Raw genomic sequence first — 17,425 nt, 5'->3', positions numbered from 1 at the left:
AATATTACATATTATGTTATATTTTATATTATATGTTTGTTTTATTACATCTTGTAAGACAAGGCAAATAGACCAATTTCATTTACCTTACCCCCAACACATGCACAGATTTTTAGCTTTTTAATCAACAAGATGAAAGTCTTTTAGAGATCATATATATATATATGGTTAGAAGAAAAACATGGTAGAGAATAGAGAAAAGATAGATTAAGTATTTTAAGTAATGCTATAATGTAGGCCCTTGTGTGGCCAGTCAGCCTTTCTGAATGAATCTAAGTTACCAGGTGATCATTAAACTATCTTCCAGGTATTAAATTCTCTGAATATATTATGAATCCGTGTAATTATGTGTTTGTGTTTTATTTCTTTTCTAGTTTGAACCTCATCATGAGTCCATTAGCCATGCGGATGCCTATCCACTGTGTTTGTGTAACCAAAGAATACAGCCACATTCTTGTAGGATTAGAAGATGGCAAATTGATTGTAGTGGGTGTTGGCAAGCCAGCTGAGGTAAAACATAACATCAAGAACTTTTTTTCCCATACTATTGGGGATTCCTTTAGTTCTCCTTTGTTCCAGCTGAATCAGAAATCTCCATTATGGATGAACAAATTAAAAACCAAATTTGATTTTTCAAAGGGCGGTAAATGAAAAGGGGATAAAACCTAGTATTCAAGAGTGATGTTTATATTATGCTTCAGTTGAAGGCACACATTTGACAGTTTTTGTCCTCTAAATGAAGAAAATTCTTTTATTATATGTCTTTCCAAATCTAGATTCAAGACACTACTTGGATTTTTAATATATAAGAGCCTTTATAAAAAATTAAATACAGGCTCAAACAATAAAACTATTTACTTTAATTTCAATAAATACCAGTATAACTGTATGTCAATTATCCTTTTGTAAAAGCATCATTTTCTCCTTGGAACTACAAATATCCCCATGTAATATCCTAATTCTCAATGAGTTTCCTGTAGTTACTGTAAATTTATTTGCCATTCAGATACTATAAATCTGATACTATTTCTAAGAAAACTTGGTGGCTATACCCCGAGTAATATAGTGATTCTTCTAGAAATTTAATTACATTACATAGAATCAAATTCAGCATTATCAGTTTTTATTGATACCATCAGTCTTTTCTGAGATATCTAAAATGTGGCATTTGTAGGAGTTGTTTCAAGAGAAATCATTAGTGAATAACACAGTGTCACTGGCTTTAGTAAATCTACCATGGATCATAGGAACCTTTTTGTTTTATAAATATTTTAAATTTTCATCAGTTCTTATACACTGTTCAGTATATTATTATAATAAAAGAGAGGTCTTACTAAATTAAGTTGATTGCACCATTTACCTTCAGGTTTAACAGTCCCCCAAAGAATGTCAGCAAGTTCGTGTCTTAGTATTTCATTTCTATTTAAAACATGTAAAGCATTTTTTTCTTGTTGAGTATGTTTCACTTTCTGTGGAATACTCAAGTGCCCTTTAAATTTGCTTGTCCTCTCCCCACCTTAGGTAATTTTTCAGTTTCTGATTTTACTGAATTTTTAAAAAATGAAGTGACCATTATGTGCACACACTTTCTTTAAAAAAAATCAATTGGAAAAAAAACGCCTAAGCAGCTTCATTTTATAGGCTTAAATCAGTGTGTTATACTGTTTATTAAATAAGTTTTTTGTCCTCATTAAAAGTTTTATGTAATCTATAACATATTATCTTTGTAGATTTGGAATAAAAATATTTTTTTTTATCTGTTTTACATCTTTGGATGTATTAGCTAATGTATGGCTTTACTTTAGAATATAATCAAATACTTAGACTCTTGCATAATTAAAAATAAATCCATATGATAATTTACCGTCCAGGGACGGCATCTGTAGGCCTTCAGAATGGTCCAACGTTTGACATACCGTCGTAGGCTGTCCTACAATACAGCCTCTAAGAAAACTAGGCTGTCCCGAACTCTGGGTAACAGAATCATTTACCTTTATACCAAGAAGGTTGGGAAAGCACCATAATCTGCCTGTGGCGTGTGCCCAGGCCGACTTCAAGGAGTTCGTGCTGTGAGAGCTCAAGTTCTTATGAGGCTGTCTAAAACAAAAAAACGCGTTAGCAGGGCCTGTGGTGGTTCCATGAGTGCTAAGTGTGTTTGTGACAGGATCAAGCGTGCTTTCTTTATTGAGGAGCAGAAAATCATTGTGAAAGTGTTGAAGGCACAGCACAGAGTCAGAAAACTAAATAAATAAATGAAGCTTTTTTGAGTATTAAAAAAAATCAAAGGCTAAAAAAATAGATGTAAATTTACCGTAAAAGATCAAAATCTTTAGTAATGTGTACTTTAAAGTCATATCATTTTTGAATTTTACACTGTCAGTATGAAATTCATATTTATTAATCAGATGGAAAAGTGGTAATACATTAATGGAAATAATGTTTCTGGAAATGAAAATGCAAAACAAATATGCCAAAGTGTCTTTGCGTGTGGCTTGGTTTTTTTTATCCCTTTAATAAATATACCCTAGAGAAGGGTAACCATTAAAAAAGGCTGGCAGACAAATAGTCATTAAAAAGTAGATTATACTTGGGAAAGTAATTCCAACAAGTCATATCATTAGATTGAGAAATGTGTCCTACATGGATTCTTTTTTGCCCTACCTAGAATTATAAGCACTTTTAGAGAGGCATTTATTTACCGATTAGATTAATATTTAATTGATAATTGTTATATGCTGAGAAGTGTGCTTGGTGGTACACATTTAATGGTGATAAAATGTGATTCTTACCTTCAGAGAGCTTATGCTATACTTGTGTTCTACATTAGGTTTATTATTCTGTTGCTAAATGTTATTTTGAAATTCTTATACCAAAATATACTAAAATTATTTTCTTTTTTTCAGAACATTATTTTACTTTCCTCTTATCCTTGTGATTAGCATTAATAATACTTCAAATATAAGAGGAGAACATCCTCAAAATTATGTGTCTCATTAGCTAAAGTATAAATTCAGAAGATTTTAAAGAAGTGTAAAATATAACTTAATTTGTAAATAAAAGGACTGGTAATTTGGACAAACTGGGACACTTAATTTTAAAATTTACACATTGGCAGTAGACCTTTCTTAATTGAAAGACAATCAATATAGAAGCCTTTCTTTATTATTAATCAAGAATCACTAAAATGTTAATGATTCTGCTAACAAAACTTAACATTCTGCATCCTACAGAATCAGTGTCTTGTATATCACTCTCACTTCTTTTTTTTTTCTTTCTTTCTTAATAACATCTGTTCTTCATTTCTCTGGATTCCCTTAAACAGATGCGTTCTGGTCAGCTTTCCCGAAAATTGTGGGGATCTAGCAAGCGGCTCAGTCAAATTTCAGCTGGAGAAACTGAATATAATACTCAAGATTCCAAGTGATTACTATTTCCGTCTTCTCTCATGGATAACTGAAACCTGATTTATTGCTTTGTCACTTTAACCATCTCTCTCAACTATCTGAACTGTTTCAGGGCTTTAATCACTGAAAATCACTTTAGGGATTATCAAAATTGAGTATGCAGTGTGTTAAAGACATAAGTTGTATTATTATCCATTTTAAAAATTTCTGGTTAACATTGAATCCAGTTGTCTTGACTAATTCTTGGTCTACATTAAGGTGGATTTGAGAAAATACAGTTGTATTAGATCTGTGGTTGATTCCTAAAGATCATTAGATCCATTAAAAAAAAAGCTGCTTAAAAATAAAGAAGTTGGATACAATTCCCTTATTATTGTAACCAGCAAAATTTAAGGTATTTCTAATAAAAGAGTACAGATGATGGGACAGTTGAGAGACATGGCTTTTAATATATTCTTTAGTTAATCATTTCCCTATTTACTGACCCCCATATTTAAAAACATACCAATTTATTTATGGAACTCTTGATTGGAGGCAATATTTTAAAGGCATCGGTTGCACACTTAGATTTTCAAAACTCAGTGTAAATTCCAGGTTTTCATGATAAGTTGGATATAAGACTATTGAAACCGGTACATTGGGTCTTTCCACTACTGCTAGCATATTTAAATGAGAACTTACTGAAATGTATTATTATATGTTTAATTAATAAAGGTTGAATAGGAATAAGAGAAACTAGAGATATATTTTGCAGGTGTATTTCATTAGTAGTATAATTAAGACAAAATGCTGATTATGATTTTTACAGTTAGATCCTTTAAGTAGCACAGTTTATTATATGCAAAGTTCAAAATTTCTTGGCTTATTCTTTACCAAGCAAATATTGTATTTCACTAATAATTAGAAGTGTTAGCAATGATACCCAAAAATATTAACATTTTTACCTAGAACTTCCATGTGATTGATAAATGAATTGAAAAGATAATGCATCACTTAAATTAGTCATTTAGATATAGTAATTGTTAAAGACCTGTTTCTATTTCATGTTATGTACTTTTAAGATTATGATTAATTTTTTTATATATAGTTGAGTTTTACATTATGCATTACTGTTTGATATTTTAAAGTAAAAATTATTGTGGAATTCAAAGAGATTCTTGAAGCTTAGTGCTTTTTTTTAGGTCATCCTTTGAGTTAGGTCAGAGAGCTTTTAAACTATAAGTGTCCTTAATCTGAGATATATTGGGTTTGGGGAAATTTATGAATCCCCTGAAATGTGTGGAAATTCTGTGTGTTAACTGCATCTGTTTTCAGGAGTGAGTGAGTGTGTGGCTTTCATAAAGGGGTCTCTGATCAGAAGGGGAGAAAAAGATTTCTTAAAATAATAGCTTCTTATAAAGTAATAATATTCATTTTTATTCCACAAATCATAGATTTCCTTACATCCAATTCTCTTCTCCATGGAATCTTTGAGAAACTTTCCCTCTGCAATTCTTTTCTTCTGTTGCCCCCAGTATCTAATACCCTTTTCTTTATTATCTTATGAATGAGTAAAAAATTTATCAGAAGTAAAGGATTCTGTTTAGGGAAGCTTTTTTAATAGATATGACCTGTTCAAGTCAGGACTAATAAAAACTTATAGAAAAATTTTCTGTATAATTATTTAAAATCCTGTCTTTTATTCAGTGAAAGCAAAAGCAAAAACAAAACACAAAAATACCACCAGTCATGTTTTAGATAAGTAACACTGAAACAGGCTGGTGCAGCAGATGTAAAATAGAGCACATATAAATGTGAAAGTTTCCTTTTTAAGGACTTTAGGACTTTGTTATGAAAATGTCTCAAAACAAATCGATAGAGATATTTATGATTTATTGAGATGTATTACTCCGATTTATTTCATTCTATTTTTTATATTACATTTTTAAGAATGTTTCAAGTCAGCAAAACCAAAATAATTGACTTTTGGTATTTTAAATGTTGATTTTTAAAAATAACTTTTCTGAATCAAAACTTTGGGAATTTTTCTTTTGCTTACTTATCCAATATTTTTGGTATATGGTTGCCTTCTTTATTTTTAACGTTAACTAATAATGGTTTTAGAATGATTTTGGATGGATGCTTATAAGTGAAAAAGAAGTTTAGATGAAATTATCAGGGAAAACTTCCTAAATTTACAGTATTTTACTTTGCTGCCTTTTAGATTGAAGAACCAAACAAGCAGTATTCATTTTATATCTCAAATACAAGACCCTTTATTTACAGTAAAATAAATATCCTACCTAGACTAACAATAGATGTTTAAATCTGTGGAATTCTTCCTTTCTAAAAACTAAAAACTAAAAATGTAAGATTTTGAGGAAAATCTGAGAATACTAGCAATGGTCCAAAGGAATGGAAGGAAGTTAACCTTATCTATTAAAATAAACAAATATAGTAGAACCATTAGCTGAATAATATAAGCCTCTTTTAAACAGTGTAGCCCATTGAATTAAAAATAACCAGATAAAATCACTGGAAAGATATACTTTGGAGATTCTGGTGTGTATAGATGTTATCCATAGAAAATGTTTTTACTTATATAATGGGAGAAATGAACAACAGTGTGAGGAGAATGGAATAATAGGTAGACATTTAAGTTGATACAGTATCTTAACTTGGCTGCTATGAAGTTTGTTGTCTAAAACTTTTGTCTGCTTTTGTTTCTTGACACTGGTAATAATGATGGAAATAAAAATCTCAGCATCCTGGTGATGGGAAGAGATTTATACTATGATAATGATTTTATTTTTAGAAAGTTAGGTTTAAAATATCAAAGCATATAATACCTTTGTTCATTTAGAAAATAAAGCAAATTTTCAACTCTCCAATCAGTATTCTGTCATTACTTAGGTAAAATTGGAGAAGAGAAGGAAAAATAGATCAGGGCATGGAAATTAGAAAAGTATATAAAAATAAAGCTTGTCTAGTTGGTTTAAAATCCTTTTAAGCCTGAGAAGCTTGTGTCAGCTATCAGTAAGTTTCTATTAACTTCTGTTAGGTCACAGTGCTTTCTTTTTTATGGCACATCCTTGTGGAGGAGAGAAAATGCCAGGTATTCATGTGTCATTAACAGGAACATCAGGAGGCCTCCTTCCTTTTATTCTCTTAGGCACGTAACAATTATTCTTTAAAAACTGGTATTGAAAATCACTTTTACACTTCTGAAGTAGTGTACCCTCATAATGAATTAGAATTTATGTTTGAAAGTTAAATCTTTTTTTATGTTTATTTTTTTGAGGGAGAGAGACAGTGTGAGCAGGGGAGGGTCAGAGAGAGAGGGAGACACAGAATCTGAAGACAGGGTGCAGGCGCTGAGCTGTCAGCACAGAGCCTGATGTGGGGCTCAAACCCATGAACTGCAAGATCGTGACCCAAGCTGACACCGGACACTCAACCAACTGAGCCACCCAGGCGCTGTGAAAGCTAAATCTTAACCTAAGATTTTTTTTTTTTAATTTTACTTTAATAGGAGTGGGCAGAGAAAATTTTAACTTGAATACCAGATTCTTATTTAATAATGATCGACACATCGTCTTTGCCTTAAGTATATTTATTCTGTGACTAATGAAATCACTCATGAAAATCTTTCAGTTAAATTTAAAGAGGTTAACTCATTTTGTATATTTGCATTCACAAAATGAGTAGCATGATCTTTATCACCCTTCCAATGAAAAGATGCAAGTACCTGGACTATATTAAACATAAGTATTAGATAATACGTAGTATCATAGGGTATGTGTATGAGTGAGTGATGGTTGGTCTCTTCAAATATATCAGTAAATTTGTCTTCCATTAATAAGTTATTAAACCTGTCTGTAGGATATAATTTTGGATACAAGAAATGAAATACTTTTTTTTTTTCTAAATCTAATTCTTTGTTTTCCTCTATCAGCCCGACTCCTAGTTTGTCCTAATTTACTATTCCTTTCATCCACTGACTCTGTTCTTTCCCAGTTAAGTGGCCAATTTTAAATATTTATCATTCATAACAAATACCCACTCTCAGTATTCTTTTTGCCTAATTCATTTATCATATACACCCAGCATTTGGTTTGCTTTAAATTTGATCCCACTGAGAACATTGTTCTGAAGAGTTTTTGTCTATCAGAGTCTGGGTGGTGCTTTTTCTGGTTGTTACCAGTTATCATTTCAGTATCATTAAAATGTTGGCCACAACTTTACCTCTTTCTTTTGAATCCAGCATTTTCTAAGCCAGTGTTTCTTCTTCATTGAGATTGTAGATCAGACTTGTCCATGAGATTTTATACACAAACACACACAATCACACACACACAAACATACAGAAATTTAGGCACTGTTCTGGATTTTCTGATTCCCTTTACTTGGCATAAAAAATTATCTCAGAATTTATATATTAAGTCTTAAAATATTTTCTGCTATAGAAATTATATCCATCCATTTTTATAAGTCAGATTACATATTCACAGGCTTATATGAAAATAGGTTTAATCATTGTCCTAGGAAACATTTTGTCTAAAATTTGCTTGGATTGGCTTTCTTATCTTTATTTTGCTTGCCACTGAAATAACCAAATTTCCTTTTCAGTTGCATCATTCTTAAAGTTGTCTTCAAACCTTAAACATTTGAATATTCTAACTAATAGTGGCTCCAAAAACATGTCTGTTTGCTTTTATTAGTTCCTAGTGACTGTTAGTGAATATCTCTGCATATTTGAATTTGGTAACATTTTCAAGTATCAATAAAAAGCATGATTTATGAAATGCTGGTTTAAAAATAGAATTGGATCTCTTATAGCCTTAAAGGAAATAATAGGATTATTCTAATTAAAAAGCATTGGGTATATTCCCTAAGTACTTCTGATGACTTTATGGAACTAATCTTCAATTTCTTCATATAAAAAGTCCTAATATCTCAGAAAATAAAGCATTAACATTTAAGATATTTAGGTATATATTGGAAACAGTGCATTTTTTACATTAAAAATATAAGGCCATCCTAGATATAGGAGTTACCTGATTTTTTTCAGTAGAAGAATCTGTAAAAGTGGCTATATTATATACTTTTTAGTTAGATTGTGTAATTCATCAGACATATCTTAGATTATCTCACTGATATTTGTTACATGTGGGTGGTTTCTAAGCACATTACAGGATTTGGACCTATGAAACTGATGGCTGTAGTAAAAAATAAAAGGACAGATACAACTGTGTTTACTTTTGTGTTGATGCCTATAATCTTAAGAACTGAAAATTCAAAGGAAAAGAACAAGTAGAAAGTTACTCATCTAACATTTGTTTTCTCTGGTATAGTTTTAATGTTTCCTTGGAAACTCATTTTGTAAATATTACCATAATAACACTAACAACAGCACAGTTCTGTCACTGAAAGAATTACCCATTCGTTTTTCTAAATTGACTATTAGTGGAGTTTTGGGTATGTTTGTGTGTGTGTTTTCACTTATATAATGGCTGTCACATTATTTAAAATTTATAACTATTTTTGAATGTACAAAATGATTAGCTCCTTACTACAGTGTAGTACTGTAATTAGAGAAAAACAAGTTAGGATTTAGGTAGGGTTGAAAAAATTATATTTTATTATTTTAAATAAAAACTTTAAAAGTCTTATTCCAATTGGACCTTTTAAAATTTTATTTTGGTAATATTTTTTAACTGAACATGTATTAAAACAAGAGGTTCTCTGGTAGCCAATGTATTAACTAGGTAATGTTAAAATGTGATTTTTTTTATGTTTCTTACCTTGGAAATATTTCCCACCATCTAAGCAGTGTATTTTAAGATTTAATGAGGGGCGCCTGAGTGGCTCAGTCGGTTAAGCCTCCGGCTTCGGCTCAGGTCAGATCTCACGTTCGTGGGTTCGAGCCCCGCGTCAGGCTCTGTGCTGACAGCTAGCTCAGAGCCTGGAGCCTGCTTTCAGTTCTGTGTCTCCTTCTCTCTCTGCCCCTCCCCCTCTCATGCTCTGTCTCTCTCTGTATCAAAAATAAATAAAACATTAAAAAAAAAGATTTAATGAGCTCACCCTACAAATTCAACAAATGCACATCTTGGATTTAAAGGAAAAGAATTTATATGTGATCAACATTATTTTGCTCTTCAGAATGCTAAAATTATATTAATCGATAAATACTTTAGAAAATGGTTCTATTAAGGAAATACCAGTTGTCACACCTAACTGAAAAAAATCAGCCTCTTAATTTCTTATATAGGGATTAAAGAGTAACTATTTCTCCCTTTGGGGTTTTGATTGCTTTTTTAAGTATTTATAATAGTTTCTATGTTCTTCCAAAATCATGACATATTACAGCAAAGATCTTACTGTCAAAGATCTTTTACATTTTAGACTTTTTTCCCCCCTATTCTGCATTTTACTGCTTTCTGTGTTTCAGAAATACTAACAACAAAAATATCTTTGGATACTGTTTATTTTATAGTTAGCTTTACATAAGAAAAACTGTTAGAAAACTGAATGCCTGGTCTGTTGTCTTCAGAAACTCTTAAGGAGTATGGCTTTCTTTCCCCCAGGTGTACACTTTATATAGTTGGAGCAAAACAGCAAAAAGTAAGCAGAGATGTAGCTAGAGAGTCCTTTTCTATCAGATGCATTGCTACAGAAATGAATCCATTAAGAGAAAAATATCAAACAGATATGTTTGTCTCTTAGGTCAGTTTTTCTGGGACCCACATTAAATAGGAACATTTCAGTATTATCATAGATGGTGACAGTGACTTGAATAAATATATGTGCACATAGAGGAGGATTGCTGAAAATTCGGGATTACTTCTTTAAAAAAAATACTTGCAAATCATGCTGCTACTTAAATATTTAAGGAATTCCGAAAGTTGTGTGGTTATCATAAAATGGTCCTTCTCATTTATTTTACTGGAATTGACCATGAGAAAGAACATCAAGCCTTATTTATATCTAATTACTGACTGCAAACTGTGACTCAATATTTGTATGCCAAAAAAAGTGGTCTTAAAGTTGAGAAAATTTTAGATTTAATAAAAAATGTGTAAATAATTTTGATTAGTCTTCTCATTAAAATGAAGTTACTGTTAATATGGTGCAATACATTCTTTCCTTCCTCATCCTTTCAAGATTAAATATATAAGTTGTATGTTTTACTTTGTTATATTGAGTGCTGTTTTAAAATTTCTGTGTGTATATATGAGCTAATATTTGTTTCTGTATAGCATGGTTGAAGATAATTGAGAGTTTTGCACTTTTTTTAGTCCTTTGGAAACTTGTATTCTAACAGTTTTTAAGAATGTACATTTATTTTGTACATAATGCATTAGCTTTGTAATGAAATGCGTTTAAATAAAATTAAAAAATGATGTTCCTTTATTCAGTTGATCTGTAATTGTCACTTCATGGTCTGATTAGAACTTAGCCATGGCTAAATTATTTGAATAGGAAAATGATTGAATACAGTTTTTGTTAAGCAGTAAATTTATCACTGCTTCTTTCATTGAGAATTTCCTCTGCAGTCCTATGTGTACAAGATAAAGATTATGTTACTTGACCAGTTTTTGTCATATATAAAACAGATATTAAGCCTTTGGTTATAAATCTCCCTACAAACATAGTTACATTTTCCTCCCTCAGGAGATCTCCATTTGTAGTTTAATCAAACAATACATTGAGCTTGGTTTTTAAAAATTTTTTATTTCCTTTCATAGAATTAAAATCTTTTATTCATCAGCTTTTGATAGTCTAAATGTTGACCTAATCCTCCTATGTTTGTTAGGGTTAATAAAACTTAATCCATAATAAAACAATCTAAGCTGTATTCTAGTACTTTTTTAGTATTTAAAGTTCTAAAGTTTTTAGTATTTTTGTTTCTAGATCTAGAGTAACAACACAACAAAAATGAACATTAACCCTTTTTTAGTCTAATACCATCTTTGCATGACACTACACTTTTATTGGAAACTTCCTGCATTAATTTCATCTGGTGAGTTTTCTCAGTCACAGGACAAAGCCATGTTATTTAAAGGCTTAATTAAGACTGTCTTGCTTCTCTGAAGTAAGTCCAGAATGCCATACCAGGCATCAAACAAATGTATTCATTTTACGCAATTATACTGGAGCTTATGTTTTCTTACCATATTTCATTCATTTGATGAGAAATAGAAATTGAACAATTTTTGAAACTTTTTATTGTGAAATTTTTTACTTTTTTCAATACTAAACATATTAGATTGATTATGACACTTTTTGGATTCTTGTAAAACTCTACCTCACAGTATGTTGGGTGCATTTTCTAAAGTGTCAGGGGCACCTAGATGGCTCAGTTGGTTAAGAGTCCAACTTCAGCTCAGGTCATGAGCTCATGGGTTCAAGCCCCGCATCAGGCTCTGTGCTGACAGTCTTGAGCCTGGAGGCTGCTTCAGATTCTGTCTGTCTCTCTCTCATTCAAAAATGAATAAACATTTTAAATTTTTAAATAAAATAAAAATTTAAATAAAGTGTCCATTCAAAAGTGGTTCAATTGTAACTTTGCAGAAATTAGAAAGTGAGGGGAAGGCCTCAGAAAATTTTGAATAAGCCTTTTTCATGATCTAGTGATAGTTATTTTTGAAAGTAAGTGCCTTCTTATGGTATTCAACTTTAACTTATATCCCAAATCCTTTAACAAATCATGGATTCTCACATGTGTCTGGATGGCTCAGTCAGTTGTGTCCTGACTCTTGATTTCAGCTCTGTCATGATCTCATGGTTTGTGGGGTCCAGCCCTGCACTGGGCTCTGTGCTGACAGTGTGGAGCCTGCTTGGGATTCTTTCTCCTTCTCTCTCTCCTCTCTCTCTTTCTGAGAATAATTTTTTTTTTTAAATCATGGATTCTCAGTAGAAAATAGTGTGCCAAGTAATTTCTAGGTATATGACATGATTAAAGAGAAGTAAAAATGGGTTTAATTATTTAACCTAGAACAATAGTTGCAGAATCCTTTTAAGCATCTTGTCAGAATACTTTAAGCAACATCACAGAGGCACTAACAGATGGGAAAACACATAAGAATGTTTAATGAGAACTTGAACAGTGTCAAACAGGTTGAAAATGAACATTGACAGCTTAAAAACTATCAAATTTTACATATGAAAGGGAATATGTGGATCATCTGGAAATTTTATTTGAGGTATAAAAGTTTAAGGAACTTTTATTTGAGAAGACAATCTAAATTTTCATTAAAACGAAAAATCATTGAGTGGTTGTTATATGCAAATACTTTTGTTTTCCCATACTGGCTAAATTAATAGTATATTAATTAATGTCTTACTAATTAGAGCCATAGTCACGCAGGGAGATTTATTCAGGTGCAGCCTTTCTCTGGATGGTATTTCCTTGATGAGTTTGTCCTGGTTTGGGAACTGACCATATCACTATCCTAAAGAAAATCAAACTTGGGAATGCTAATTGACAACAAGTTCACAGAGCAACATATACAAATTACAGTGCAAATCCACTCATTTATAATGCAGTGTATTCTGGTGGTTTCCTTCCTAAGACAACCTTAATTTTTTAATGTCTCTTTATTTTTAAGAGAAAGAGTGCACACCCAAGGGGAAAGGGGCAGAGAGAGGGGCCAGAAGATCCAAAGTGGGCTTTGCAGTGATAGCAGTGAGCCCAATGACGGGCTCGAACTCACAAGCCTCGTGATCATGACCTGAGACCTGCGAGATCATGACCTGAGCTGAAGTCAGATGCTCAATCAACAGCCACCCAGATATCCCAAGACAACCTTCATTCTTTCATTTCTCACAGTTGTCTGTCTTACTGTTAACAGATCCTAATGTACTAGGGTCACTACTATTTTTTTTAAGTATATTGAAATTGGAAATTATGATCTACCCATCAATATTGGTCAAGAATCTCAGATACTATCCTATGTCTTTAATAGAATGGGGAAAAAAAATAGAATGGGATGCAGTGAAAGGGCATGCACCTGGAACAAAAGATCTGGCTTCAAGTTACATTTCTCATATCAACGAGCTCTATGACAGAATAAGACACTTAACCCTATCTGGTTTCAGTTACTTCATGTGTAAAATAGAGTGTTAATGATGTTTATGGATCAAATGAAATAACATTAAAGGATCAAAGGTAAGAAATACATATTGGGGGCACCTGGCTGGCTCAGTTGGCAAAGCATGTAGCTCATGATCTCAGGGTTGTGAGTTTGAGCCCCATATTTGGGTGTAGATATTACTAAAAAAGTTAATAAAGAAACTTTAAAAAATCAGAACAAGAAAATGAGGGATCATTGACTGCCCTGTGAGTATAAATTGTAAGTCCAGCACATCAATCAGAGCAGACACAGTCATCCGAAGGTTGTGATGAGATGTGGTAGGATGCTTGTTAGGTAAGCTGTGATTCATAAGATCATAAACCCAAAAAAATTTTTTTAAAGAAATATACTATTGTAATATATAATTTTAATTTCACTTTAATGAAAGAAGGCCAATTGACATACTGGTTGTAGGGATCCAGATTTTTGCTACATATGTTAAAGTATTAGGTAACAAGTATGGAATTCTTCATAAAAATGTACTAAGAGGTTAATAATAAATTATAAACTATTAAGGGAATATACTATACATATAATGTTATGGCAACACAGACTAAAATAGACAGATCTTATTCAAGGAGCTCAGTTGCTTAATCTCCCACAAAAAAGAAATTACTTCCTTGGCAAGGAGTAATCTTTCAGTAAGAGAGGCAAAATAAGTTTCTTTGAAGTTAATCACGTATACCCTGAATCTAATTACTTAAAAAAGTATTTAACTGATAGATATTCCCTAAGTTGTGCCATTTTATTTAAAGGTCATTATACTACATTCCTGTTGGTGCTATAACAAACTGGCACAAATTTAGTGGTTTAAAACAACATAAATTCACTCTCAACAGTTCTGGAGGTCAGAAGTTAGAAATCAGTTTTACTGAGCTTAGCTAAAGTCAAAATGTCAGCAGGATGGATTTCTAGAAGCTCTGTGGGAAAAATCTGTTTCCCTGTCTTTTTCAGCATTTAGTGGTCACCTATGTTCCTTGGTTTATGGCCACTTTCTCCATCTTCAAACCATATCACCTTAATTTCTGCTTCCGTCATCCTGTTGCCTTCTTTTACGTTTCTGACTTTTCCCGTGTCCTTCCTATTAGGCCTATTGTGATTATGTTGGGCCCATATGGATAACCCAAGTTGATTTTCCCATTTCAAGAATCACAGTTTAATCACCAAAGTGTATTTTACCATGTAAAATAACATTCACCAACTCCAGAGATTAGGATGTGGACATATATTTGGGTGTCATTAATCAGCCTGACGTACTAATGAATGTGCAAAATAGTACACAGCATTTATGCATTCTTTTCTCTTTCGCTATCTGAGCCAAATTATTCTGTACTATCTCAACAAAGCAAAATTTGTCCAATCTAAAAGAATTTAAAACTTATCCTTTATATGCATTATGCCTCAATAAACATGAAAAGATTTTTTTTAATCTCTCCAAGAAATACTATGACCCATGACCAGCTAATTTGGCATTACTGCCAGGAGAACACAAAAGATGGGAAAATCTTGATTATAAAAATAGAGATTGCTGAAGTGAAGAAAAATTAATAAAACCATTTCTGAATTATGTGTCTATATTTTATTTTTTATCCAAACACACTAGACCATTATAGAATACCCAGGCATTGCAATAATGAAGTTCACCTATCTTTGTTAGTTTATTGACTTTCAATCATAAAAACCATAGCTTTACACATACTGCAAATTTGGCATTGTGAAGGTATATGTCAGGGCAGAAAGAATATCACTTATGTAACAGTTTGTTAACTTCCTTTGTAAGTTGTAAGTATTTTAACATGTCAGCAAAATCCATACCAACATTCCCATATCCCTAAATCTGTAGATTACTTTCCCCTACAGGAAGGACCCACAAGCTTTTTCTGTTAAAGAACCAGATAGTACATATTTTAGACTTTGAAAGACATGTGGTCTCTGTCGCAACTACTCAGTTCTGCCATTGTGGCATGAAAGCAGCCATGGACAATACATAAATAAATGAGCGTAGCTGTTTTCCCATTAAACTTTATTTACAAAAAATGGCACCCCAAATTCCTTAGTGTTCTGACCCCTGTAAAACAGTATGCCAGGAAATACCTGGCATCTCAACTTGAATGACTGTTGGCCAGTATTGAATCCGGCTTCAGTTAACCAAACAAGTACATACAGATCCAATATCAGTGCTCAGGGTCACACTAAAATCTCAAATCCTGGATGAATGAAACCATATAAATATACTTGCCCTTATAGTCCTTTATATTTTATTCTTTTTAAACAGACATGCCTAGAATCCACCTAGGTCCTCTCTGAAACAAACTAACAAGGCCTTACTGTTTGATGTATAAGCCAGTGTTCTGCTCCAGGTTCAGACAAAAGGGGGTGCGTTGTGTGTACAGAATTTTATGTTATTTTAATTATTTTTTAAAATATGGAACACTTAATGAATTTGCATGCCATTCTTGCTGAAGGGCCATGCTAATCTTCTCTGTATCATACCAATTTTAGTATATGTGCTGCTGAAGTGATCACTGTGTGTAGAGAATTTTAAAGCAATAATAAACCAACTAAATGTTTTCTGCTCTTTGTTATCACCATGTGATAGCAATTATAAAAATGTCAGTAATAAATTCCTCCATTCTGCTGGGGGTGGCTCCACGACCAGCCTCTTTTTCTTGAAATACCACTGTTAGGTTATTACCCCTAGGTACTGATTAGGCATTTCTCTTTGTGGGCCATGAGATGTTTAACTCTCTCTATATGCCCAGAGATAATAAGAGGAAATGGGAGCTCCTCCAGATAAGAGGCAGTCCCTTGTGATGGAACTGACACAAGAGAAATTTCTGAAAGACTTTTATGTGATGAAAAGATGCTCAATACCACTCATCATCAGGAAAATACACGTCAAAACTACAGTGAGACACCACTTCACCCGAGTCAGAATGGCTAAAATTAGCAACTCAGGGGGCACCTGGGTGGCTCAGCCGGTTAAGTATCTGACTTTGGTTCAGGGCATGAGCTCATAGTTGGTGAATTCAAGCCCTGCGTTGGGCTCTGTGCTGACAGCCAGAGCCTAGAGCCTGCTTCAGATTCTCTCTCTGTCTCTCTGTCTCTCTGAAAAACAAATAAACATAAAAAAAAAAAAAAAACACTCAGGTAACAACAGATATTGGCAAGTATACAGAGAAAGAGAAACCCATTTGCACTGCTGGTGGGAATTCAAACTGGTGCAACCACTCTGGAAAACAGTATAGAGTTTCCTCAAAATATTAAAAATAGAACTACCATATGACACAGCAATTGCACTATGAGGTTAATATTTATCCAAAGGACAAAGGAGTGCTGCTTCGAAAGGACACATGCACCCCAATATTTATAGCAGCACTATCAACAATAACCAAAGTATGGAGAGTCCAAATGTCTATCGACTGATGAATGGATAAAGAAGATGTGGTATATATATACAATAGAATATTACTTGGCGATAAAAAAGAAGGGAATTTTGCCATTTGCAACAACATAGATGGAACTAGACTGTATTATGATAAGCTAAATAAATCAGTCAGAGAAAGAAATATGATTTCACTCATATGTGGAATTTCAGATACAAAACAGATGAACATAGGGAAAGGGAAACAAAAATAAGATGAAAACAGAGAGGGAAACCAACCATAAGACTCTTTTCTCTTTTTTAATGTTTATTTATTTGAGAGAGGGGGGGAGTGTGAGCAGGGGAGGGGCAGAGAGAGAGGGAGACACAGAATCCAAAGCAGGCTGCAGGCTCTGAGGTGTCAGCACAGAGCCCAGCGTGGGGCTTGAACCCACAAACCGTGAGATCATGACCTGAGTCGAAGTCGGATGCTTAACTGACTAAGCCACCCAGGTGCCCCATAAGAGACTCCTAAATATAGA

At 32.8% G+C, this 17,425-nt stretch overlaps 1 protein-coding gene, 1 non-coding gene and 1 pseudogene across 10 annotated transcripts in view; 2 read left to right on the top strand and 1 right to left on the bottom strand.

The window, feature by feature from the left end:
- Positions 1-5,051, top strand: part of NBEAL1 (neurobeachin like 1) — a 173,273-nt gene extending 168,222 nt beyond the window's left edge. For all 9 annotated transcript variants that reach the window (XM_029934027.1, XM_029934026.1, XM_029934033.1 and 6 more), the window contains 2 exons: positions 375-510; positions 3,323-5,051. In XM_029934027.1, coding sequence (XP_029789887.1) covers positions 375-510; positions 3,323-3,424 — 238 coding nt within the window. In that variant the 3' untranslated portion in view covers positions 3,425-5,051. The remainder of the gene's footprint in view (positions 1-374; positions 511-3,322) is intronic.
- Positions 1,787-2,478, top strand: LOC115287515 (annotated as a pseudogene).
- A 10,887-nt stretch (positions 5,052-15,938) lies between the features above and the next one.
- Positions 15,939-16,045, bottom strand: LOC115288768. Its single transcript, XR_003907172.1, has one exon. It is a non-coding gene; the product is annotated as a U6 spliceosomal RNA (small nuclear RNA).
- Between the last annotated feature and the right edge of the window lie 1,380 nt (positions 16,046-17,425).

The sequence above is a fragment of the Suricata suricatta genome, chromosome 3 (assembly GCF_006229205.1).
Source record: "Suricata suricatta isolate VVHF042 chromosome 3, meerkat_22Aug2017_6uvM2_HiC, whole genome shotgun sequence".
In the NCBI taxonomy this organism is placed as follows: Eukaryota; Metazoa; Chordata; class Mammalia; order Carnivora; family Herpestidae; genus Suricata; species Suricata suricatta.
The sequence above is the reverse complement of the archived record's forward strand: the minus strand, read 5'-3'. Positions and strand labels throughout refer to the sequence as shown.